Source organism: Dermacentor silvarum, chromosome 8, assembly GCF_013339745.2.
Source record: "Dermacentor silvarum isolate Dsil-2018 chromosome 8, BIME_Dsil_1.4, whole genome shotgun sequence".
In the NCBI taxonomy this organism is placed as follows: Eukaryota; Metazoa; Arthropoda; class Arachnida; order Ixodida; family Ixodidae; genus Dermacentor; species Dermacentor silvarum.
This window is the reverse complement of record NC_051161.1, coordinates 90,372,291-90,397,782: the sequence shown is the minus strand read 5'-3', so window position 1 is coordinate 90,397,782 and position 25,492 is coordinate 90,372,291. Positions and strand designations below refer to the sequence as shown.

The following is a 25,492-nucleotide window of genomic DNA, read 5'->3' as shown; positions in this document are numbered from 1 at the left end:
TTTCAGCGCGAAAAAAAAGAAAGTTACTGGAAGTCACGTCCTCATTTTCTCCCATTGATAATTAGCTTCTTATGCTTCGCACGAATGAAAATTCTGCTTTTAATGAATAATTCAACACTTCAATTTTATGTAGCGTTGCTCTTCAGTATCCATGTAAGGCAACGACTGGCACGACTCGCTTGTATTGCAGACAGCTAATGCAATGCAATGACGTCAAGCTGCTTCGGTAGCCGTGACGTACAGGGTCGACCACATCTAAGGTGAACACCTTATTAGTATTCAAGACATAGTAGAAGCGGGTGTTCAATACAGAATTCTAAAAATCACTATTGTGTTTATCGACACCATGATTACACATCGTGTAACGAACATTTCACTCAAGAAGTAGAATAAACGCTGTAGTTTTACCGGCTTGAATACTCATGAAGTGTTCACCTTAAATGTGGTCGACCCTGTACGTACATCTGCCGTAATAGACTGCATGACCGACGCAGTACCCGGTGTACCGGTTGTCCGACGTAACTCGAGCCAAACCTTAAAAATATGCAATACGCCACGTAGCTGGACAGAACAAAGGTAATGTTTGCCGTCGCTTAGGGATACTCAGATAATTGTTTTTGCATCCCGCCTATTTATATAATTAGTCTTAATTAATAAACTTCTGAAGTGTTATAATAAGATAAAAATTGTCAATGTGAAAATTGTAGAGCAACGTGAAAAACTCCCGATACAGCTTTCTGTTGCTCAATGCGTGCTTCATAAAAGTGTTTTTCCAAGCATGAGAGAAGCCCAAACACATTTTATCTTATCTTTGCATCCACTGGGGTGACTCGGTAGCTATTGCCGTTGTGCTTCTGAATATGGTAGGACACATCGAGAGCCGGAAAGAAGCGATACCATTGTTGGAACAAAAAATAAGGAAGGAGCAAGAGAGAATGATTTTCATGCGCGCCTGCGAGTGAACAAACAGGCCGCTGCTATACACTGTCACTTATTCTGCTTCGGGCCTTTGCCTACGCTCCGAAACAGTGATTACACCTTGGAAGTGTTAACAGTGAAGAAAACAAATATAGATCGAACACCCGTTGAATAAAAAAAAAGAAAACAAAGAAAGAAAGATACGCGAGAGAGAACTTCGGCGTGCCCGGGGCTCCTGCGGCGCGGAAACCGAAGCCCGCCTCTTCGGCCTTCTCTCCCGACGTTGCGCACCTGGGCTTTGTTCAAACTTGTCCAGGCGAACGTCGTCCCGTACATGAGAGTGCGAGCGCGGACGCCTTATCGAGTTTCCGCAGGTGGGTCTTTTCCGGAGCGAGAGCGCGAAAGGTCATGGCTGCTCGCGTCCGCCCGTTCGTTCCTTGTTTCGCTTGCTGCGCCCTTATACACACGCGGCTGCGCTCGAGAAACATACCCCGTCTTTAACCAGCCGGCACCTCCGTCCGCTTCGCTTACACGAGTGTGTAGGAGGAAGCGCCCCGGAGGGGGAGGGGGGTTCGGAAATGCATCCCTCGAAGCTGAAGCGCGGTGATCTTCTCTCGTATTCGTAAACATTGTAATTCGCCTGAAGTTGAAAGCTTTAGGTTTGAGAAAAACCGACGCGTCGAGCTTTAATAGACCCCTTTTCGCATGGTTAAGCAACTCTCTGGCAGTGCAGTGTGCCGAGCTATTAGTGGTGGCGTTGTTAATTCGCAGTGTCAAGCGAGCTTTCCCCGTATAGTGCAGTGTGCCAAGCTATAGTTAGTGGTAGCGCTGTTAATATTTAAGTTGGCTGTCATGTTTGGGACACAAGGAGAGAGAGATGGGTTTAAAGAACTGGAACGACAGCTGAACATCGAGAAAAGCTAAAAGGGCACAGTAAGAGGGGCTGGAAGAAAGTGAGCGGGCAGTTGGCAGCCCTGCTCACAGAAGCTGCGCACAACGCGCTAAACGCGCTCAGCTAACAAGTTCAGGGCTAGAAATCATGCTGCACATGTGCGTGTCTGTCGCGTCCTGTTGTCAGGCGAAAATGGCGTGTTTTGTGAGCTGGACAGTGTCGACGCGACTCCCACGATAAGATCACGGGCAGCAGCGAAACGATTAAAGCGTCCGCCGGTCCAGCTTCATCCTCGTTGGAACAATTAGCGAATCCCGAAGAAATGTTTTATGAAGAAGCGCACTTGCAAACTACGCTTTCCACCTTCTATAGAGGTACAGTACTACTTTGTCAAGTTATGAGGGTTACTCCGCGCCTTGACGATATATGTCGTTCGGCTGCGTGTTGCGGTTACGGTGGCAGTCTTGACAATCCAGACCTCTGAATGATGATTACGATAGTTCTTTTTTATTCCCCAGTGCGTTGGAACTTTCGGAATACCCGAGCAGCTCATTTAAACAGCCTGTTGTCAGCAAGGCGTTCTCAGGCAACGAAGCCGGTACACTCTTGACAAAGACTGACGTTCACATTAGGACTTTCGGTGCCAAAAGCGAGAAAAAATATCCTTTCACCAATAGTCGCTGCTGCTTATGTTTCTTTTTTTTTATTATTATTTATGTGTGTGTAGAAGAGTTTAGCATCGTGGGTGATGCCGGCTACTCCTCCCTTAGACAAATAATACATATCAAGGTTAGACCGGCTCAAATAATAATAATAATAATAATAATAATAATAATAATAATAATAATAATAATAATAATAATAATAATAATAATAATAATAATAATAATAAATTTAAAATCAAACATGAATAAAAGCTGGATACACTTGGCTACTGTTCCCCCATAACTTTAAAAAAGCGGTCATTTGCAAAACTGATCATGCACGGAGGCGATTGAACTTCACCATGAATTTTAATTTCTGTTGGTCTTACTGTTTACGCTTCCTTCTTGCCAGTCATTCTTAGTACCAAGATAATTGGCAACAGTGTAAATGAATAAGTCATTCGAATAAGAAATTAACCAGTGCATATTATGTATTCAATACAACCGAAAAACAAGGTCTCCTTTAGGAGAGCAGTGATGCGGGTTCTTAAACTCTGCGGTATTACTTTCTTAGAGGTCTTTTATCTCGCAACAGATCAGTCGTTTTCTCGTAGATCACTGTGAAATTTCTTATATTCGAATTCCTTCAGCGCGATTTTCACCATTATGTCGCAATAAGACAGAGACAAATACAAATTTTTGTCCTAAAATTGGACCTTGCGCAATCCTCATTTACAGGCATAATAACTTGTCAGCTCATGAATACTAACAGCATCGAACGACTTGAATCAAGAAGACAGTTTGAACTTTTTGAACTTACGTCTTAACGGTAAAATGGCTCTTGATCACACATACTTTCTTTTCTCATTATCTAAAATACCTACGCGACATTACCAAGCACACTTTCTTACCTGCTATTTTTTCAAGGATATATATAAGCTTTCCTTTTTTTTCCGCGTACTGTATCCGACTGTAATAGCGTAACGGAACCTTATAACGCACTGTATGAATAGATGATCATGTTCTTTGGGGCAGTGTTGCCAGGTTTGGCTATATATAGCCAAATTGGGCTATGGGAAAAATGTGTTGGCGTCGACTTGGACGAGTTGGCTATGTGGCTATATTTGGGCTACCGAAAATCTGCGACTTGGCTTTGTTTGGGCTATAAGTGGCGCCCAATTCAGTCTCCAGAGGTGACTCTGATCTGGTAGAAGCAAATATCGAAGGCTTTGTTTTAGCTGGCTCAGCCGGCCGCGTGAGTGCGCGAAATGACCCCCGCCCCCCGCCTTTCCTTCCCTCTCTGCGCCGTTTTCTGAGCCGGTGGCTTGGATCTTTGATGCACTTAAACTTACACCCTGCTTGACCGTTCGGCACCCGATCTCCGGGCATCGGGGTGAACCTGGGAGTAGTGTGTTTTTCAGGTACACTGTACTAACATGGCTATGCTTAGGAAGGGAGAGCAATAACATAGGGTCGGGGCCGTCGGGCGATCGTGGCGCCGACATGAAAGAAGGGAAGCACGGGTGGATGACACGCTCAAGTGTGTTTATGGCCATGTCTTCCGAATGAAGTATCGCGCCGGACACAGCTTTCGACCTACTCCACTTTTCTGGCGCGAAGCTTTACTGCCTTTTTCTTTTTCCTGCTAGATGATTTTTTCTTCGTCCTTAGGTTCGAGATTAATTTCCATAGGTTGGACGTAAGATCAGATCCTCCTCAGAGAGTAGAATCCAAACATGGGGAAGTAGGCCAAGTATGCGAGAACGTATAAAAATGAATGCGAGCCAGACCCCGAGCCAAAGGTGGCTTCTGGTGCTTTTACTTCTAGATCGTTTGCCCGTAACGTCACGGATGCAGATACTCATTCTGCTAATATCGAAAAATGTTTGCCACGATGAGGTCAGTGCACCACGTCACATGAACTTCACCCGCCGTATGAACTTAGCTTGTGAGGTGTCGCGTTGCTGGCTCGAGGACGCGGGTTTGATTCCCGTCCACGGCGGCCGCATTTCTATCAAGGCGAAATTCAGGAACACTCGTGTACTTAGGTGTATGATAAAGAGCTTGAGGTGGCCAAAATTATTTCAGAGTCCCCCACTGCCTCGTTCCTGCCGATCATATCGTGGTTTTAGCACGTAAAACCCCAGCAATTATTAGAGTTTTAGAATAAGGGTCTCAAACGTATTGGGGCTCCAAAGAAATAGCGTCCAAGCCACTGCACATGCGCAAGACGGAAACTGTGTTTGGGTTTTGCGTCGGGCACGCTATTTCATCGGTTTAGCGGGAGCCCCAAAAGCTTTCGTCAACAAACATGCCGGCGCCCATCGAAGCGACGGCTCTCCTAGCACAAAACAGGGCTCGATTCGTGGTAATGCGTGAAGTTCGTAAGCTAGAAGAAGTGATTGCGGTTATCGCTTTCTCTCAACTAACATGTGTAATGGAGATTGATTCATTATACGCCGCTGATTCCGAATTCAATCGCCGCATTTCATGGCTCGTAGGCCTATCACGGATTGACTTGGCTGAGTGAAGATGCTTAGTTGGTTACTCAAAACTAAGCGGAACAAGTTGCATGCTGCTAATAGAATAAGTTCTAAATTGTAATTAAAGGCTAAAACACGAAAATCTAAATTACTTTTCTTATCATAAAATGGTATATTTTATTTTAATATTTATAACAGCTTTCCTTTGACGCCATAGTGACGCTGCAAACGCAACACGATATCCGCAAGCGCAAAACGCCTATTCCAAAACTCTTCTTTCCTTCATGGCCCAACGCTAACACCCGCAAAGCTCTTTGGGGCCCCAAACTTTAGGGGCCCCTATTCTAAAACTTTATTAGCCATCAACATGGTTTGCTTTTTGACAGTAACCGGTTTTCATAGCATTACCACTGTTATCAATTTGTTGTTTACCATTGCTCTTTGTGCCCCGTCGCGGCTTTTACCATTTCGAGCGAGTTAGTTCGGGACGTGCTCGTCGCCGAAAACGACAGCGCGCTTCTTACACTAGTGTGCCGGTTTGCGCAGTAATATTTTAAAGCTCCGCTTACATCAATTCAGACAGTGAGTGGCATTTGTTGTCTGTCCCTTTTCTTAAAGCATGTTCTTGGCGTGCTAGAGACCTAAGATGGCGGCCAGGTTGATGTAAATTGACACTATATAGGTAGTGTGTGTCCCAGCTAATCCGGGCCAAGCTAATTGAAAAAAAAAGGAGAAAACAAGATTGGACTATGAGACAAGTTACGCGAGATATCTTAATGCGAAATACTTGTTTTAGCTCATCAAAAAAGAAGCCGTGAGCACGTCGCCGTCGCAGATCGCTGGACAGCTGAACTTCTACGCCGTAGGCAGAGATAACGTGAGAGATCAATGATGCTAAACATTATTTTGTGTTCACGGCAGCTAAACAGCAGAGTTCGTTGTTAATATTACTGGTAATAACTAAAACTAATAACTTAGTGCTACTTGTCATAAAATAAAAGCACTGATTTTGCCCTCTGCAGCGATTCGCTGGAACTTAAGGGCTTCAGGGGCGCCAACCAAAAAGTGTCCTGTGCAAGCATGATGTCGCTATTGTTGATGTAAAGGGCCGACCGTCACGGCGGCACTGACATTTTAATTCGACGGGTTGTGTAAAAAAGGATTGCCGTAGTCAAATGTGAAAATGTATACACAAATAAAATTGCAAATAAAAATGCCTATATTTGGCTACGAAATATTTTGCACTTTTTTTTCTGTTTGGCTACATTTGGGCTACAACTTCTTTAACATTTGGCTACGCCGCCTCGTCGGACCTTGCAACACTGTAAGTTGGGGGTCTTCCCTCACACGCTATCACGTTTTCATTGTAATACAAATAAATATTTTGTTAATTGTGTTGCCCGTTCTGATTGAACCAGATTGGTCAGCAGCATGTAAAAAAAATTTTTAATTTAAGAAATGTCTCTCTTTGTCCGATATCATGAGTGTTAAGCAAATTTCTCACAAAAAAGTTGACCAGCGGAATCAAGTAGCCAGTATGTTATATTTACCACCTATTCAAGAGTCAAGGGGCAGCCGGCACCGTATTTGTCAATAAAAAAATTTCAAAAGCCAGAAAATGGAGGCGTACCTCTATGTGAAGAGGCAGCTGAGACAAGCGATCCTTGGCATGAAGACCATTCGGCTTCCCCGACCTCGGTGTGGGACATTGGAACAACGCCAGAGTGTTAAGCATTGAGAGCTTCGCTTCAAAACAGAATTAGAGGCCGAGTTCCAAGACAAGGAGGTGCATGCCATGCATGTTGCAGCCACCAAGGATCTGTAGTTTAACCTTTTGCGAGTTTGCTTTTCTCCTGGTCGGCAACGTCGGACGAACGCAGCTCCATGGATACTCTGTGACCCGGTCCGTCCTCTTCTACCACTCAACGTAGGCATCCGGGTGGTTGCTTTGTCTTCTGTGGGTCAAGCCGTGTACCCGCAGACAATCAGTCGAATTGAATGGCTCGTCGAAACCACCCAGAAGGGAGTAGATGACAGAATGGCCTAGCATGACTGGGGAGAAAGCAGCAGGAAGGTCCACACGTCTTTTGAAAGTCCACGATGGCGTATGGAAAATTTCGCATACCGCGATGGCTGTTCGGGCTCGGCAAAGACCAATGACGATAATGGATGACGGCGCAGCAAAGTTGGCGGGGTCAAAGTGACGACAGTGTCCTTTAAACAAGAAACGGATTTCAGGAAGGTATCAAGTGGGGTTAGTTGAAATAAACTCACACGTGCTTTAAGTCAGCGTAGAAGACGACGGCGATACGAAGAAAAAGAGACAGGTCAAGCGCTGTTCTAACAACTGCAGTTTATTATGAGCAACACCCAAAAGGAAAACACCACCTGCACTTAAGTGACATCGTGGAAAAAAAAATGTCACAGTTTCGCCCTAAGGGCGAAGCAATGAATGCAATAGCAACACAACAATGTCATACGAAGTAAGGTGAGCGGCTTTGGTAGCAATATGAATTGTAGTAAACATGAGCTGATTAAGTAAGCAGGTGTGCGGCGGCGTAAGTAGACCGACATGAAGAGAGACTCGATGACCACGAGAAGGCGCGAGTGAAACGGTGGTGTTGATGAGAAGCCCTGCCCGTGGGCAGCGCGTGCGAAGAGACACACCTGTAGCGCTGCACTGCCGATCCGGGCAGCATTGCATGTGTGGCGTCCGTTGGAAAATGTGGCCCGACTATTACTAACTGTGGTGTGAGCGAGCACAAACAAACATGAATAGAACACACTGAATGACTGCAGACAACGACTGTCAAAACGCTGGCAGCAAGCGCATATATACGCCGCAGCGGGCGATGGTACGTGCGGTCTATCGCTTCAACGGAAACTGAGCGGCGAATGCACAGCGCATAAAGGTCAGAGCCGTGTGGAGATAAGAGACGGTGCGAGCGAGCGACGAGCGTGGTTGTTGGCAGCGTAGAAATGCGCCCCCCCCCCCCCCCCCGCTCCCTCCGGCGCTCGCTTCCCGCTTCCTTGCTTGCGCGTGGAAGATTGAGTGCGTTCGCTCTCCGTGACAGCGTGCATCCCCGCACGCTTCCGCTCGGGCATACGGCGCGCGGCGAAGATTTTATCTATACGGAACCTCACGGCGACGGCGACGACGACGGCAGAAATCCGGTGGAAGTGTCCATATAATTGCTATCGTAATAAAACAGCAAGCAGCTGCTTGTCAAGATATAAAAAAGAGATAAAAGGTGTGGAGAGCTTCTACAGAGTCACGCGATTTTTGTCCTTGTGCTTGATGGCGATTTTAGTTCGACTGAAGTGACGCGCGGGAGGCGCTTGCAACCGCACGTGTTACAATGTGCTCTGAGGGAGGATTGCTAGGCGTTCTACTTGATGTATAGTTGTGCTGACATTGACGCTCTCTCTTATGCAGTTGCCATTCTGCCCAAGGTAGGCTTTTCCGCAGGATAGTGGGTTCTGGTAAACGACGTGAACGATACAAGCAACAAGAGGTTTTCCCTGTTTTACAGAGAAACCAGCTGTAGGCTTCCTATATCCGTTGCTCCCAATCGCGGCGGAAGCTTTTATTGCGATAGCAATTATATGGACACTCCAAAGCAGATTTCTGCCGTCGGCGTCGCCGTCGCCGTCGCCGTGAGGTTCCGTATGACGTCAATGGCGATGAAATTGTCGCCGCGCTCCGGACGCTGTATGTGCTAGTGAAAGGGCGCGAGGGACGCGCGCTTTCACGGGGAGCGAACGCACGTCGGAGAGCAAACGCGCGTGCTCCCTGAAGGCCCGCAGAATTAAGCGTCTCTTTCCTCCTTTCCATATATAGAGAGCAAACGCAACTTTCTCCGTCGCGCGAATGGCTTTGGGGGGACGGGAGGGAGGGAGGGGAGGCGATGTTTAGCTGCGGCACCAAATACGTACGTCTGGCGCTGAGCCGTGCTCCCTCAAGGGCTGCAGAAGATAGCGCCAACCTTTCCCTTTCCCTCAAGAACCACTTATCATCAAATACGTATTTATATAAAAACGCCGCGCGCGTTCGGTGCGAACGCGGGCAAAACGCCGACGGCGTCGACAACAGTTCTGCGCGTTACTGGTACTGCTGCATGTCCAAGTTTATACAGCTGATAAAACTACTATCCTTACTCCGTATAGCTCTCTAATAATTTGCTATCGCAATTGGTGCTTCGCCTTTCGGGTGAAACTGCGACAACTTTTTTCAACGTTTTGGGTAGCAGAAAAAAAAACAATGTCCACATTGAAACCTTGTGCAATTTTCTGAAAACGACGAGACACTCCATGGACGTGTATACGACATGACTGAAACTTTGGTGTGGTTTTCCTTGTTGCGAAGTTCAGGAGTTTCCCTCGAAGGACGAGGTTTTATCTTTCTGAGTAGCTTCTCAAACGCCGAGGCCAGTACAAGCGCAGTATAGTCTGTATCCTTGAGACGAACAAGCTGCTCCTGATAACTATATTAAAGCCTGTCGGCATGTATCCGCGGCGATGTTTTTCAGTGCTTCGCCGATTCACTCCACCAAGTACCCTTGGTTCCCTTAACTTTTCACCTGGGTCAGCCACTCAGCATTCGGTTGGGGCGGTGTAAGCGCACTGGGTTGGGAGCAACGGACGAGGAGTATAAGGGGGGAATGTTCAGAGAGTTGTGCGAGGGGTCGAGATAGCCACCGCAGTCGAGGCATATGGCGGGAGATCTTCCGTAGCTGTACCCTCAAAAAGGTGATTGCGCGCAGGAGCGCGTTCGCTTGCGCCTGGCGTATGAGCGTGCCTCGCGCTGGGGTGGCTTTCTATGAAGTTGAGAGGACCTGCGCCATCCAATTCGATATGGATCTAATTAGGGGAAATCGCCTATACCGGTCGTGGGATGTCGGGAGCCTGGATCAAACACTCACAGGCGAGTTTACCAACTCGTCTGTGAGTTGACAGAAATGACACCCAGTAAAGCGAACTTCATCTTTTTAGATTAGTGTACAAAATTATTTAAAGGTTAAGATGCATGATAAGTGTGAAAAAAAGGAGTTTCGTGGCATGCGCCATCACCCCGATACAAAAAGAGTGCTAATATTATCACCACCCTCGGCTGGTGTTCCAGTCCACGCGCGAAGCGGCTCCGTTGAGCCTGTGGTTCCGTAACAGCTTGGAAACAATCAGAACTCCCTAGTAAATGGTGGGCGAATGAGCGTGATCTGTACGCAACTTCCTAGGTTGAAAAAAATAACAGAGACGTTTTATGAGCGGGCAATCGGAGAACAACGTACGGAAGTAAACCACGGCACGGTCGTTTAAACAGTGGCGCCCGAATTAGATACAGAGATGCTCACGCAGATATAGAGCCGCACGGTCACATAATCGGCGAATTGCGCCCAGAAATTGTTTTTCAATGGTCCCAGTTAGCGCGGGAAAAACAAAAGTGAACGCACGTATACGACCATTTAGCTCGAAACGACACAAACAGACTTTGTGGCGTTTACGGGCAATAAAGTTTAGTCTAGCAAGGCGCTACGCCGCAACACCTCCACCTTCTTTTCTTGTAGGGATGGTTGTTAGAGATGGCAATAATTGTTTTTCGGCAACTTTTCTGCCTCGGTAATACACCGTAAAATGCCTCTCATAGGCACATTTTTCAGTGTTGTCGTAAAAATGTGATATAGGTAATGTGCGGAAGCCTCACATATGACATAAAAAATACACCTATTTAACTCTGAACTGGATGAAAGCGCGGCGACAAATTAAGCGTTGTTGATGGAACATGAGCACGAGTACGGATTTTTGAAGGGGAATGTCGAATAAATGAAATGTGGCGTGTAAGACCTGATCGCAGTGAGATACGATCTAGCGCGATGTCTGTTGACGACAAATGTGTGGGAACGCCTGCTTTTAAGAGCCCTGTCGCAGTTCCAGAAGGTTCACCTGTATAGCTGGCACCACACCTCCTCTACATGCTCCTTTTAGTCTCTCGTTTATCTTTTTTTTTCTCTCTTTTTTATGAACAATTGCAGTGTTTTATCTCGGTCTAGCAATATTGCTATCAAACGCATTGACACGACAGGGGGCACATCCTGTGCGGACGCTACTTGAACGCCGTCCTCACCCTCGTTGACCCACAAAGCCGTGAATGCACGTTTCTGCATTTCAGTACTACTGCCTTGCACCACAGTCTGTATAGATGTTTTAAAGGACTCTGCTTGTGCGAACGCGTTTGTGTAATGCTTGATATAGTATTTTTGCGCGACTCCATTTTTCGCACGGACACAGGAAGGGACATACACAAGCGCTTGTGTGTGTGTGTCCCTTACTGCGTCATTGTGAAACATGTAGTCGCGCAAAAATACTATATCAAGCATGATATGGTGGGCTACACCAAAAAGGACAGAAGTCATTCCTCGCATTTGAGTAAGTGGCGCTGCCCCAGCGCCTGCAGGCATTCACCGCGACTTCCAATCGACTCTCAATCTCCATAAGCTTTCCAGTCCACATTCCTTTGCCTTAGCGTATATTAGCCAAGCATACGCTTTCTTTCCTTTCTTTTTTTTTTTTTTGGTCCACATTTCAGCTTATTCCTTTTCTTTTCTCTCCCTATCTTTTGGTCTTTAATGACATACTCGTGCAGTTGATAACAGAAGTGAAGTAGTTCACTATGGCGCTGCGTGTGCAGTTGGCTCTTCTATATATAGATGAGCCACGTGTGCTTAAATCGTGTCGCCCCTTCCTGCGTATTGCAGGAGCGTTGCGGCCGCAGCGTGATGGGCCGCACCTGCCACTCGCACGACGACTGTTTCTGCCCGGGGCTCAAGTTCTTCTGCTCGGCCGGAAGGTGTCGCTCGCCGGCCTCCAGGAAAGGTGAGCGATCGCCCCGTCTTTTGCTATTGGTGATGTTAAAATCCACGCCCCAGCGATGGCTTCCTCTGGATCGATAAGAAAGGCGGATCTCGAAGATCATGCTTTTGCTGAATGTGGGTGCGCCGGAAGAGACTGCGGAGCCGGAAACATGTATCTTGAATTGAGCTAGTTAAAGTCACACATTCCGAAAGCACTTGACGGCGCTATAGAGACGGGCACGAAACATGTGCAAGAAACACGGGCGCCCGTGCTTTTTGTACATGTTTCGTCCCCGTCTCTATAGTGCCAATCAGGTGCTTTCGGAAATACGTCATAGACGCCATGTTTTGGACACCACCCATTACAGCTAAAGAAGAGTCATGCAGGAAAATTCAGCAGACTTAAGCGATTCACTGTTGAGGAATACCCCGGACCTATGACAAAGGCTCAAAAAGTTAGATGGTGTGTTAGAGACTGTCTTGAAGCCAGCAACGCAAGTCTTCTCGAATCAACAAGTTCTCAATCAATAAAGTTATAAATATGCACGCCGCACTCAAAACAGACCTCGAAAGTCTAATGAAACGTGTTCGGGAACTAGAAAACAAATTAGAATCTGCTTCATCGGTTGATTCCTCGACACATCTTGAAAGTGGATTTTCTAGCATCATTAACGAAACTGATAACACAAGAAACCGGTCGCGAAGATCAATAACGAATCCGAAAGCTGGGAAAGTTCAGAGCGACTTGTGCATGACTTCTGCCATGATAAGCTTGGAGTCATGACTTCCATTGCTAGGGCACACCGTGTGGGCCGTTTTTCGACTGTGAAAAAACACCCAAATAAAGCCAAGTTCTTTAACAATAAAGAAGTTGAGGCTATTTTAAGTAAAGGCAGCAAGCTAAAGGACATAAATTTCAGCATCGGACGTGACGATTCGCAAGCCGTTCGTGATAAACGCCGCCAACTTCTGCGATTCTCTCAATCGATTAAAAAAACAAGGTGACTGCGCGTGCCTAACGTTCGACAAACTGCATATCAATAATGATACTTATGTGTGGGATTTCGCGAGTAGCCGTGCTGTGCCAGTTAGTCATCCCACCACAGTTTGACCGGTGTCGACAGATAAGTCATGTTCTCCAGCGAGTGCGTCATTTTCGCCTAATGTGCGTCCTAATTCAAAGAGTAATACTAATTACCTGTTCACAAACATTAGAACTGTTCTTTCTAAAACTGCCGCCCTTTCTTCGCTCTTGGATTCTACATGCGCTTCACTTCTAGTATTAACTGAAACATGACTGGATCATTCCATTCCGGATGATATCATTCTTCTCAGTGAATCTGAATTTTGCTTTTTTTTCGTTGCGACAGAAAAAAAGAGAAAAAGGGGGTGGTGTCCTTACAGCCACAAATAAACAATTATCTGCTGTTCCCCTCGCTGTTGCTACTTTCCTAGAATGTGTATGGACAGGGTGTAAATTAGGAGTTACTGATGTTATTATTGGTGCTTTCTGCCGGCCGCCCGATATGTCTGCCGCATTTTCTGGCGAATTTCGTAGAATACTCAGCGATTTACATGTGCGTTTTCCTAAGTCTATTTTCCTCGTGTTCGGCGACTTTAACTTTCCAAACATTGAATGGCCCACTCTTTGTGTTAATTCCAGTGATACATTCCAGTGACTTTTCTTCATTACTGCTTAGATTTTTCTCTTGCTCAACTCATTATTTGTCCTACCCGTCGCTCCGCTACCACGACAAATATCATTGGTCTCGTCCTAACAAATAACTTAGACGTTCTTCCTGATATACTGCATTTAAATGGTTTATTCGATCACGGCATTATCACCGGGTGCATCACTCATCCATTCACTCAAAAGGAAACTACAAGCGAATTCATTGCTACTATGGCGCTAATTTTGAGATGATTAACTCCGAACTACACACCTTTTCTGAGAACTTCCTGGCTCATTATTCATCTTGCACAATTGAACTAAACTGGCTGTCGCTTAAACCCACATTGTCTAACCTTGTTGATACGTATGTGCCAATCATCGCCATCCGATACCATAAAGATTCACCTTGGTTCACACATCGTCTTCGTCATCTTAATAATAAGAAACAACGTTTGTACCGCCAAGCAGTGGCAAAAGGTATCCTGTCATCGTGGAACAAGTACAGGAATTGCGATAAAGAGTATCAGTCGCTGCTTAGAACAAACCGTCGTAATTTCTTCAATCACGACCTGTCTACTATGTTAACCAATAATTCTCATAGATTCTGGCGCGTAATCAATCCGAGTTCCTATCCTGATAAAGTACTAATTATTGTTGACAGAGAACCAGTTCCTGAAACTGAGTGTTCACAGTTCCTTAACTATGCATTTTCATCAGTGTTCACCAATGAAGACGTAACTTCTTCGCCCATATTGAAGCTATTGCCTAACATTTCCATGCCAGAAATTGTCATCAGTGAATCTGGTATTCTTGCCCTGTTGAATAACCTCAAAATTACTACTAGCTCTGATCTCCTTGGTTTCAATAATAAGATACTTAAAAACGCCTCTCTAAACCTTTATCAAGTTTTATCAGCCTTGTTTTTACAATCATTATCATCTGGCATTATTCCTCATGACTGGCGAATAGCAAAAGTAATACCAATTTTTCAATGGGGTGATCACTCTGTTCCGCTTAACTATCGTCCTGTTTCATTAACTAGCATCATATGGTAACTTCTCGAGCACGTCCTACAGGCACAAGTCATCAATTACCTAGAAGAGCATGATATCGTTTTCAAGTACCAGCACGCTTTTCGCAGGGGCTGTTCATGTGGCACCCAACTCGCTGGATTTACTAACGATATATTTTCCGCATTTAACGAAGGATTTCAAGTTGACGCATTGTTTCTTGATTTCCCTAAAGCGTTTGATCGCGTTCCTCATCACAGGCTTCTAATCAAATCAACACACTTAAATATTCACCCATACGTTCTTGCATGGATTGAAGAGTTCCTCTCCAACAGACAATAATTCACCTGTGCTAATGGCTGTAACTCTTCTTCTGTTACCTTAACATCCGGAGTCCCCCGGAGCAGCGTACTTGGTCCCCTACTTTTTAAAATTTTTAATTATGATCTACCCAAATGTGTCTCATCTCGAATTAAATTATTCGCAGATGATTGTGTTATATATTGTAATATTACTAATGACGCTGAACCGTCTTTCTCTACAAACTGAGTTTGATGCGGTGGCTGCTTGGTGTTCCTCGTGACTAACGTCTCTAAATGCATCTAAAACAAAGCTAATGTCATTTATCAACCATTCCACTCGACTTCCTACAGCCTACATTCTCACTAATGCTAGCGTATAACTTACACCAACTTACAAGTACCTTGGCCTTCATCTTCAGTCTGATTTACCTTGGTATTACCATATTAACACCGTCTTAGCATCAGCTAACCGAGTATTCGGTCTTCTTAAACGCAACTTCAATCACGCACCTTCATACCTAAAAAAACATGCTATACCACGCTGATCCAGCCAAAAATATGCTTCCGCCATATGGGATCCCGATCAAGCATACGTCATCAACAACATTGAATCCCTGCAAAAACGCGCTGTTCGCTTCATCTTTTCACATTATACACGCTTCACCGGCATCACAGCATTAAAACAACGTTCCGAGTTGGAACCACTATCACGTCGACGCCAGTTTGCTCGCCTAACCGTATTTCATAAACTGTGTCACCATTCCACGCGCCACGATGACTTCTTTTCGCCACCCCCTGCAGTCTTCCCGCGCCGTGACCTCACGCATGCTAACGAAGTAAAACACATAACCTGCCGCTCATCGCTTTACGCAAGACCATTTATTCCCCGCGCAATAATAGAACGGAATAGTCTACCATCACGCATAGCTACTGAAGTTAACTTACCATCTTTCCAAACATTGGTGCAAGAAAACGGTTTAAAGCAGCAGATTGGTTATTACTAATTGTTATATGTAAATTGTAACACATTACAAATAAAGTTTCTTGTGATTTCAAGAATTACTGCATATCTGCATAGTTCATATCTATTTATTTCATGTTCCTTGTGCGTGTTTATTTCATGTAGTTTTATTTCTTGTATACAGGGTCCTCATCTTTAAGTTTTACGCAATTTTTAGAAATCGCCTGGGGCAGGTAGCATACTTCTCATCATTGAGCTCGATTATTCGATGAGGCGGACATATTCGACTAATTAACAAAAATTGACTAATCAACTTCTTACGACACATATTGCAATTTACGAATTGTAGCCGGTGAGCTTGTCAGGCGTATCCACTTGAATGAATTTCCAGAATGACACCAGTTTGGAGATATGCACCATCAAACTCACCGTAAAAATGCGCTGTTGTCCAACTCACTTTTTTTACCTAAATGCTGTTTAATACTTCGGAGCACAAAAGTAACTGGAACGCCCATGTATTTCTTCCCACAATTAGGAAAATAGTATCTCGAAACTGGTGTCATCCTGGAGATTCATTTCATGAGGATACGTCTTGCAAGCTCACCGGCTACAGTTCGTTAATTGCAATATGTGTCGTAAAGTAATTAACTAAGAAGTTCATTAGTAAATTTTTGGTAATTATTTGAATTATCGGGCTACTAATTTCCGCCTCTTTGAATAACCCTGCTCAACGACAAGAATTATGCTACCTACCACAGGTGATTCTTAAAAATTCCGTAAAGCTTAATTTTGAACACCCTGAATATTTCATGTTTGAGCTATACCTCATGTTTCCGCTATAATCAATGTATTACTAGTTGTATTTCGAGCGCTAGTGCTGTATTTTACATGCACGAGTTTGTGCCCCCCGCCCTATGTTATATCCTCGCGTGAGGGCCCTTCGGGCTATGGTCAATAAATAAAAATACATATTGTGCACACGAAAAGGCATTTGATTCAGTAGAGATACCAGCAGTCATAGAGGCATTGCGTAATCAAGGAGTACAGGAGGCATACGTGAATATCTTAGCAAACATCTACAAGGATTCCACAGCTACCTTGGTTCTCCACAAGAAAAGTAGAAATATACCTATCAAGAAAGGGGTCAGGCAAGGAGACACAATCTCTCCAATGCTATTCACTGCATGCTTAGAAGAAGTATTCAAGCTGTTAGACTGGGAAGGCTTAGGAGTGAGAATCAACGGCGAATATCTCAGCAACCTTCGGTTTGCAGATGACATTGTCCTACTCAGCAACAATGGAGACGAATTACAACAAATGATTGAGGACCTTAATCGAGAAAGTGTAAGAATTGGATTGAAGATGAATATGCAGAAGACAAAGATAATGTTCAATAGCCTGGCAAGTGAACAAGAATTCAGGATCGCCAGTCAGCCTCTAGAGTCTATAAAGGAGTACGTTTATCTAGGTCAATTACTCACAGGGAACCCTGATCACGAGAAATGAATTTACAGAAGAATAAAATTGAGTTGGAGTGCATACGGCCGGCATTGTCAAATCCTGACTGCGAGCTTACCACTGTCGTTGAAAAGAAAAGTGTACAATCATTGCGTTCTACCGGTGCTAACATATGGAGCAGAAACTTGGAGGTTAACAAAGAAGCTCGAGAACAAGTTAAGGACCGCACAGAGAGCGATGGAACGAAAAATCTTAGGACTAACGTTAAGAGACAGGAAGAGAGCGGTGTGGATCAGAGCACAAACGGGGATAGCCGATATTCTAGTTGACGTTAAACGGAATAAATGGAGCTGGGCAGGCCATGTAATGCGTAGGATGGATAACCGGTGGACCATTAGGGTTACAGAATGGATACCAAGAGAAGGGAAGCGCAGTCGAGGTCGGCAGAAAACCAGATGGGATGATGAAGTTAGGAAATTTGCAGGCGCAAGTTGGAATACGCTAGCGCAAGACAGGGGTAATTGGAGATCGCAGGGAGAGACCTTCCTCCTGCAGTGGACATAAAATATAGGATGATGATGATGATGATGATGATGATGATGATGATGATGATGATGATGATGATTGTGCACACGGTGAAGCGCAGCCTCCAGAGGGGATAATTTTAGTGCACGTAATTCTCTGCAGCTAGCTACCGTGAAGCTAGTCCCACTGGTGTCGCCTTAGTAGGGAGTTTTATCTGAGCGTCGCATGCGGTCCGCTGCGCTGCCATTCTTCTCTCTTTCCCTTCCCTATGTATATGTTTTCAGATCAAAGAAATGATAAATAAATAAATAAGTTGTTAAAGAGCCCGTCTCCCGGAGACGCGAGCAATTCGCGGCCATCTTTGCTGCAAAACTACCAAGAAGTCAAGTACACACACAGACACGCGTCGCTCAGTCAGCCCGGTCGAGCGCTGTACTTGAGCGCAAATAGAAATACGCAGTCCGGTATAGTGGAGCGACCGCACCGTTCGTTCTATCCTGATAGGCCACACAAAAAAAATGAAAACTTTTTTTTTTATTCGGCCCCTGTAGAGCGTTGGTGTCGACACACGGGTGCCACAATCGAGAACCTGGAGCTGTAATTGCGTAGCAATTTTTTTCATTTTGTATTCTCGTTGCCTTTCATCATTTACTGGTAGAACGCCACGCCTAAGTTATCTTCGGTATATCGGTCAATCACGGGTGATAAGAAATCAATAGATTCGGTGAAAGAAATCCTTACACAAATTCGACCCAGCACTTTTTTTTTTTTTTTTGCTTTCGGCACGGTTTGAATGCCACGAACGAAAATTTTCTTCCCAGCGCTAATATATTCTCCGCTTTTCTTTCATCAACGCGCTTCATCACTGCGCTTCCTCAGGCTCCTGCCAATCAGGATAGACGTTGGAGTGATAGCGAGATGACCACCGCGGCGACGGCCAATCCTGAAGACCACTCACAAAATTTCGCGAATGCCGCGTGCTCTAGAGCTGTTGTGGTGGGGAGATGGTCTTTCTCGTTTTTAAGTTTGTTGAAGTTGCCCTGATATGTACGAAATGCACGGAGGGCAGCCACCTAATAAGGCGCGGTTGGTGGTAAACAGCCCCGGCCTCCTCAATTTTCCACGAATACAGCCTCTTTCCCCCACGTCATCCTGCTGTTGGAACCACTTTACCATCCCTCATGCTGTTCAGTCGGTTTGGCCGCCATGCCTGTCCTCCTTGCCACATTCCTTCCAGCTGCTTTCCCGCCTCCTTCTACCTCCGCTTGAGGCGTTGTTCGAAATGCCGGAGCGTGGTACTATCGAGGCCACCTATACCGAGGGAAGCGTGCGCAGAACGGGAGCGTTTTCTGCCAGCTGTCGCCGCCCCGGTTCGTAATCGCGCAAGGCCTCCTCTCTGCTTCTTATGTTTAGCGTTCGCGAAGCGGGTCCCCTGCACAATGACGCCTGCTGACGCCTTCTAGCTCTACGTTCCACCACGAAGACCCAATATACCCGCTGGGGCGCATTCTCAGGCCAACTAAGACGCGTAACGCTTCCATTATTCATGCAGTCATCGCTTCTTTGCTTGCTTGCCTGCTTGTTTGTTTGTTTGTTTGTTTGTTTGTTTGTTTGTTTGTTTGTTTGTTTGTTTGTTTGTTTGTTTGTTTGTTTGTTTGTTTGATGTTTGTTTGTTTGTTTGTTTGTTTGTTTTCATTTTCGGTTGTTTGAGAACATCCTTTATTCCCCTTATCTACACGTCTGCTATCTGCATCTGTTCAGGCCTATGACTTGATAGGGAATGGCATGTAGGATGAAACGAGTTAGGATTCGACAGTGTAGCACATCATGGGAAGAGATACGACAGGAATTGAAAATCTGGAATGCGATGCGATAGTGCAAATTCGTATAAGAGACAATAAAATGGGATAGTTTGGGATGGCACAGAGCAAATTAAGATAGCATAAAGATTATATTTCGATAGCAGCGTTATGGTAATCGGGCGGAATGAATGAATGCATCGAAACCGGGCGAAGCACGGCGAAAATAGATTGGAAACTTTCAAAAAGGACGCCGCTTGGCGTTTACGAAAATATTAGCGAACCAGCGGTTCTTCCGCTCTTAGAAAAAATGTTAGTGAAAAGGAAATAACGACTGCAGTTGCTAACTTCACCACCCGCTACTACCTATTAACTAGCTGCTTACTACCTTCGATAATTCAGACTTAGTAGATGCTTCCTTTACTAAGCAGTTACTAGGTTTCGCAGGCCAGTTAGTGAATGGTACTACCCCGTCTCACCGATGGTATAATATGATGTATAGTGGCTGTCTTAATGCGATGTTTATATAAGCTATAGTCGCTATCATTACGTTGGAATAATAGTTATGTGCTGCACTATGGCGGACATATATGCAGATCGAACATTATACAAATATACGTTCGTATATATGTTTATGCATACAAATGCTTAAGCGTCCGCCAATGCAACCTGTGCTTCTAAAGGCTATTGCTGTATAATCGTAATGTCGCTCAGGGAGAGGTGCCGTGAATAGCATCTCGATCATTGTATTATGCTATACGTTGTTCACTTTTAGTCGTTTAGTGCAGTTTATTACATGCAACTTAAACCGCCACGCATGACTCTTATGTGTCATCATTTGATTAGTGTTAAACTGTGCGGCAATGCGGTCATCGCTTTTTTTTTTTTGCGCTGTATAAGTGCCACTTGTCAGCATAACAGACCCCACTAACTTATCTGGGTAGCAAATGCCACTATACCGCTCACATTACTATGTAGGATTCGCAAACTTACTACCAGTGTGTGTCGTATCAACTAACTCCTTTGGGTAGTAAACGCTACTAGTTGTGCAATTACTACCTACGGTTACTGGCATCTTGGAAAACTTAGGCGAGTTTGGCCAGTCTCGCGAAAGGCCACGTGACGCATCTATAACGTTGGCTTATCTTGAGTTGTCATGTCTAGAAAGTCTTGCCGCATACAGTGGCCTGCGTAGCTGCCCCGACAAGTTCAAAAAAAATATGCTTTGGTGTTTTCCACTGTCTCATGTTAGCACTTCAATTTCGAACAGGGGCCGCATTTCACGTTCAGGTGTATGCGGTTCCAGGACTGAGCCTGCATTTCCAGAAAAAGTTGCGGATTCATTCCTTGACAGTCGGCTTTTCTGGGGTAGAAGCAAGGTCGATTCACATAGGTCGCGAAGCTTCGGGCGAAAAGCGGTTCAGAACGAATTGTCACCGACATCAGCAAGGGTGGTTATGGGAGCAGCGATTGAAGCGCGACTATGTTTGGAGGGAAGAAACATTGCGAAAGAAAAAAGCGTTTTATAGATAAAGAGAGACACAGTTAGATTCATTCAACGAAAATAAAGTTCCTAATCAACTTTATATACGCATGGCGAGAAAAGAAGAGACGATTTGGTTTTACTTGATCATTATCAATAAATACCTTTTTTCAGCGCCCACCGTAAGAGGGCCCATCGATAGCGGCGGGCGTTCAAGCCGCTATCCCTTGCAATGCAATGCAGCACTTGAATTGTGCAGAAAGGCGCGCTCGTAAAGTTCACCTGTTACAATACGCCCCCCTCACATGTTGTGTTGTTTTGCTTGCGGACGTTTATCTAAATTTGGTGACGCGGGTAGTTTCACTCTTTCTTGACCTGTTCAGGCAAAAGCACTAAGTTGCGACCGCCGGATAATTGTTTAATTTAGTTGTTTTCGTGCGACAGCGCTGGCCGACGGGCTTGGCGTCCGACGAAAGAACGAGCACTCTACGCCCAAAGCGGTCGGCGGCCTTCAAAGAAAGTATGTTCTGTGCAGGGATGCGATTTCGACACCCGTATGGCTGACCTTTTGCTGCATCGCTTTCCGCGCTGAAAGCTCGCAATGCCCATCAAGTCGTATGATGGGCCATTTGAATATACAGCTGTAATGGCAGGCCTCCGAAAACAAATTTCGCGCCTTTGAGAACAAAATGACGTCACTTCTGTTTTTAACGGATATAACGTCACATTATTTTTTTTCCGCCGGAAGTGTTCCCTCCTCACACAGATGGCGCTAAGCCCCATGAACCGCCGATGAACCGCCATGTTTTGAACGTATGGGCGTCTATGGAAGCTTCGCTACCAGGTATATCTACCTTGGTAGAAGTGCGTGCTTGATTGTGTTTTTAATGTACAGGGACATCTTTTCTTAAGTTTTCAAACGACAGAAACACTCATCATGCCTCAAGCGCGTGTATACATGCGTATAATATCTCGTGTAATACGGCAAAACTCATTTATGAAATTATGATTAGCTACAAACGATAAGTGTAGGAAACCTGCGGGCGTCTGTATTCGCGCACTGCTGAAGCTTTCCATTTGTCTTTGCTGCCCGCTAAACTTAGCGGGCTATTTTAAACGGCACGAGCGTAAGCCATTATTAGCATATATTTGCAAACGGCGAAATAGTCTATAATATGCCTTTTACATCATTACCTGCCTAGTTCATTCTGAAACATAAAAAAAAGAAAAAAACGGAGATGTCGCTCACTGCCACGGCACTCAAGAAAGCAGTCTGGGGTCCAACGTTTTTATATATTTTTTTAAACGTTGCTGGCCTCTTAATAAATCGCACATAGCGGCTATCGGTGTAAACCACAGGCGGCAACTCCTGCACATAGAACGGCCTCGTTGCTTTGTCCTTCACGAAACTTGGATGCTCTTAGACGTCTTGTTTCCTTCACCGTCATTCCTCTTTTATTAATTTTTGTTCAGTAAATGGTGATGTTTATATAGCCTACTCTCCACCAGCCTCGTTCCCCCCGATTTCACCTTTTATTTTCAACCAAATGAGTATTACGGAATCGTGCAAGGTGCCGACACTTTCACGAAAGGTAAACTCCCCACTGTATATCTCTATGCTACTTTAAATGCACTGCCATTTTTTTCATTCATTCATTCATTCATTCATTCATTCATTCATTCATTCATTCATTCATTCATTCATTCATTCATTCATTCATTCGATCATTCATTCACGTTCAACCATTTCATTGGTTTTAACGTCCCGACGCAACGCTGGAGCTATGAGAGACATCGTATTGGAGGGCTCCGCATTAATTTTGGTCACCCGGGGTTCTGTAACATGTGCCAAAATTTATGTACGAGTACACCGGAGCCTTTGCATTCCGCCCGCTTAAAATGGCGGCCACCACTGCCGGGGATCAATCCCACGACCTCGTGATCCGCAACAGAATGCCATAGCCACTGAGCCACTGCTGATATTAAAAGGATAATAAAAGACTGCAAGGACGGCCGCACCGCCCAAAAGGACAATGAACAAACGCAGCTAGACTGAGCTGCTTACTGCCCAACGTTGCGTCTGTAGCAACGCAATCGCTTAATTTGGCTGCGTCGTAAAGAGGGAACTTTTATCCGGCCACACATTGAAGGGTTCGCCCACAGCAGCCCTATAGCTCAAGGATTCCGTCAATTATTTGTAGTGTAGAGAGGCGCTCTAGTTTAATTAATTACAGCGTTAGAGCACTGCAGCGAGAGGTTGCACAGCTCAGGCAACACAGGCACAAGGCTCGTCGTCTTTCTCGAAGCAGTGCATACTGCTCGTTCTTCTTCAGTGCAATTATCTCCCCGGAGAAAAGGAGCCGTCCCGGCGACCTACGGGCAGGATAGCACAGGGGGGTCGAAGTAAGGCTTTAGCCGCTGAACGTGCACGATTTCGCGCCCTCGGTGGCGCTTATCCGAAGGTGGCTCAAGGGGTTCTATCAAACAGGAGACGTTTGACAGACCACACGGTAGGGACCTTGGTACTTGGAAACGAGTTTGGGTAAAAGTCCAGGGCTGGTGGCGGGTACCCAAAGCCAGACTAGTGAGTCAGGGGCATAGGGTGCAGGAGAGGCGGGAATATCCCGACGGTGCTTCTGTCGCTGCAGGTCCTCCGTAGTAAATGTGCGGGCGAGCTGTCGGCACTCTTCCGCGTGTGCAGCAGCTTCGGACAGGGCAGTAGACTCCGTTGTGTCAGGGCGATACGGGAGGATGCTATCCATTGTGCAGGAAGGCGCGCCTCCGTAAAGAAGAAAGAACGGGGAAAATCCCGTAGTGGTCTGTGTGGCGGTGTTATAAGCACACGTCACGAAGGGTAGAACGCGGACCCAATTGGTCTGGTCAGATGCGACGTACATGGATAACATGTCGCCAAGAGTACGGTTAAAGCGCTCAGCCATCCCATTACGTGGCATTCCTTGAGTAGGGATTCTATAACCTCAGAGAGAAAGACACGGCCTCTGTCGCTGAGCAATTCTCTGGGGGCTCCATGGCGAAGTATGATGTTACGCAGAAGGAACCATGCAACATCATGCGCAGATGCGCTGGGCAGAGGCGAAGTTTCCGCGTAACGCATGAGATGCTCTATCGCCACAATCACCCAGCGGTTGCCGTCTGAAGTACTCGGCAGGGGCCCGTAAAGATCAACTCCGACGCAGTCAAAGGCGCGTCCTGGGCAAGGCAAAGGTTGCAATGGGGCAGCTGAGGAACAAGGGGTATTCTTGCGGCGTTGGCAAGCGAGGCAGGAGCGCACATATCGGCGGACGAATTGGTACATTCCGCGCTAGTAAAACGGAGTCACAGGCGCGCGTGTATACGTTTTTAGTACTCCTGCATACGCGCCTTGCGGATCATCGTGAAACGCTGCACATATGTCCGAACGTAGATACCGTGGGACCACGAGTAACCATTTGGGGCCGTCCGAGAGGTAGTTACGGCGGTATAGGAGTCCGTCACGAACAGCGAAGTGGTGTGCCTGGCGACGCAGTGTACGGTCAGAATAACGCGCTGATGGGTTGGACAGAAAAGCCAGCATAGATCGAGACAATCCATCGATCCTTCTGCTGCTCCGAAAGCACATCCGTGACAGTAAGGGAGGACTCGCATATTGGTACCTTCGAAAAATTGGGCTGGCCTGACACAGGGGAGCGGGACAGGGCATCCACGTCCGAATGTTTACGGCCAGAGTACTCTGGTACAGCACTCGAATGTCGTACTCTTGGAGGCGGAGTGCCCATCGAGCGAGGCGATAGCCAGCAGAGAGCACGATGGTCAGTTATTACGTCGAATGGGCGGCCGTAGAGGTAAGGGCGGAATTTAGTTATGGCCCAAATGATAGCCAAGCATTCTTTTTCTGTAACGGAATGGTTGGCTTTCGCTTTCGTCAGTGCGTGGCTGGCGTAGGCAACGACGCATTCATCGAAGCCAGTCTTTCGTTGCGCAATAACAGCGCCAATGCCGACACCACTAGCATCCGTGTGAATTTCTGTCGGTGCGCTTGGGTCGAAATGACGGAGAATCGGGGGTGAGCTTAGAAGACGACGCAGCGTCGTGAATGCGGCATTGCAAAGTGGCCACCAGGCCGAGAGGTCGTGGTTACCCGCGAGAAGCTGCGTCAAAGGCGCTATTATGGTGGCGAAGTTGCGGGTGAAACGGCGAAAGTATGAGAACAATCCGATGAAGCTGCGGAGTTATTTGGTGGTCTTTGGTCGTGCGAATTCGGCAACTGCTTGGAGTTTGGTGGGATCTGGAAGCACACCATCTTTCGAAACAGCGTGGCCAAGGATGACTAGCTGTCGGGCGGCGAAGCGACACTTCTTGATGTTGAGCTGGAGTCCAGCATCGGCGAGGCAAGTGAGCACGCGGTCGAGTCGGAGCAGGTGAGAAGTCCGGGGAAAAGATGACAATGTCACTGAGATAACAAAGGCATGTCTGCCATTTGAGTCCGCGGAGGCTGTT

At 46.0% G+C, this 25,492-nt stretch overlaps 1 protein-coding gene across 1 annotated transcript in view; it reads left to right on the top strand.

The window, feature by feature from the left end:
* The window catches only part of LOC119461565 (uncharacterized), a 297,956-nt gene that overhangs the window by 201,217 nt on the left and 71,247 nt on the right, over positions 1 to 25,492 (top strand). Inside the window, exon 4 of the mRNA XM_037722910.2 lies at positions 11,690 to 11,807. Coding sequence (XP_037578838.1) covers positions 11,690 to 11,807 — 118 coding nt within the window. The remainder of the gene's footprint in view (positions 1 to 11,689; positions 11,808 to 25,492) is intronic.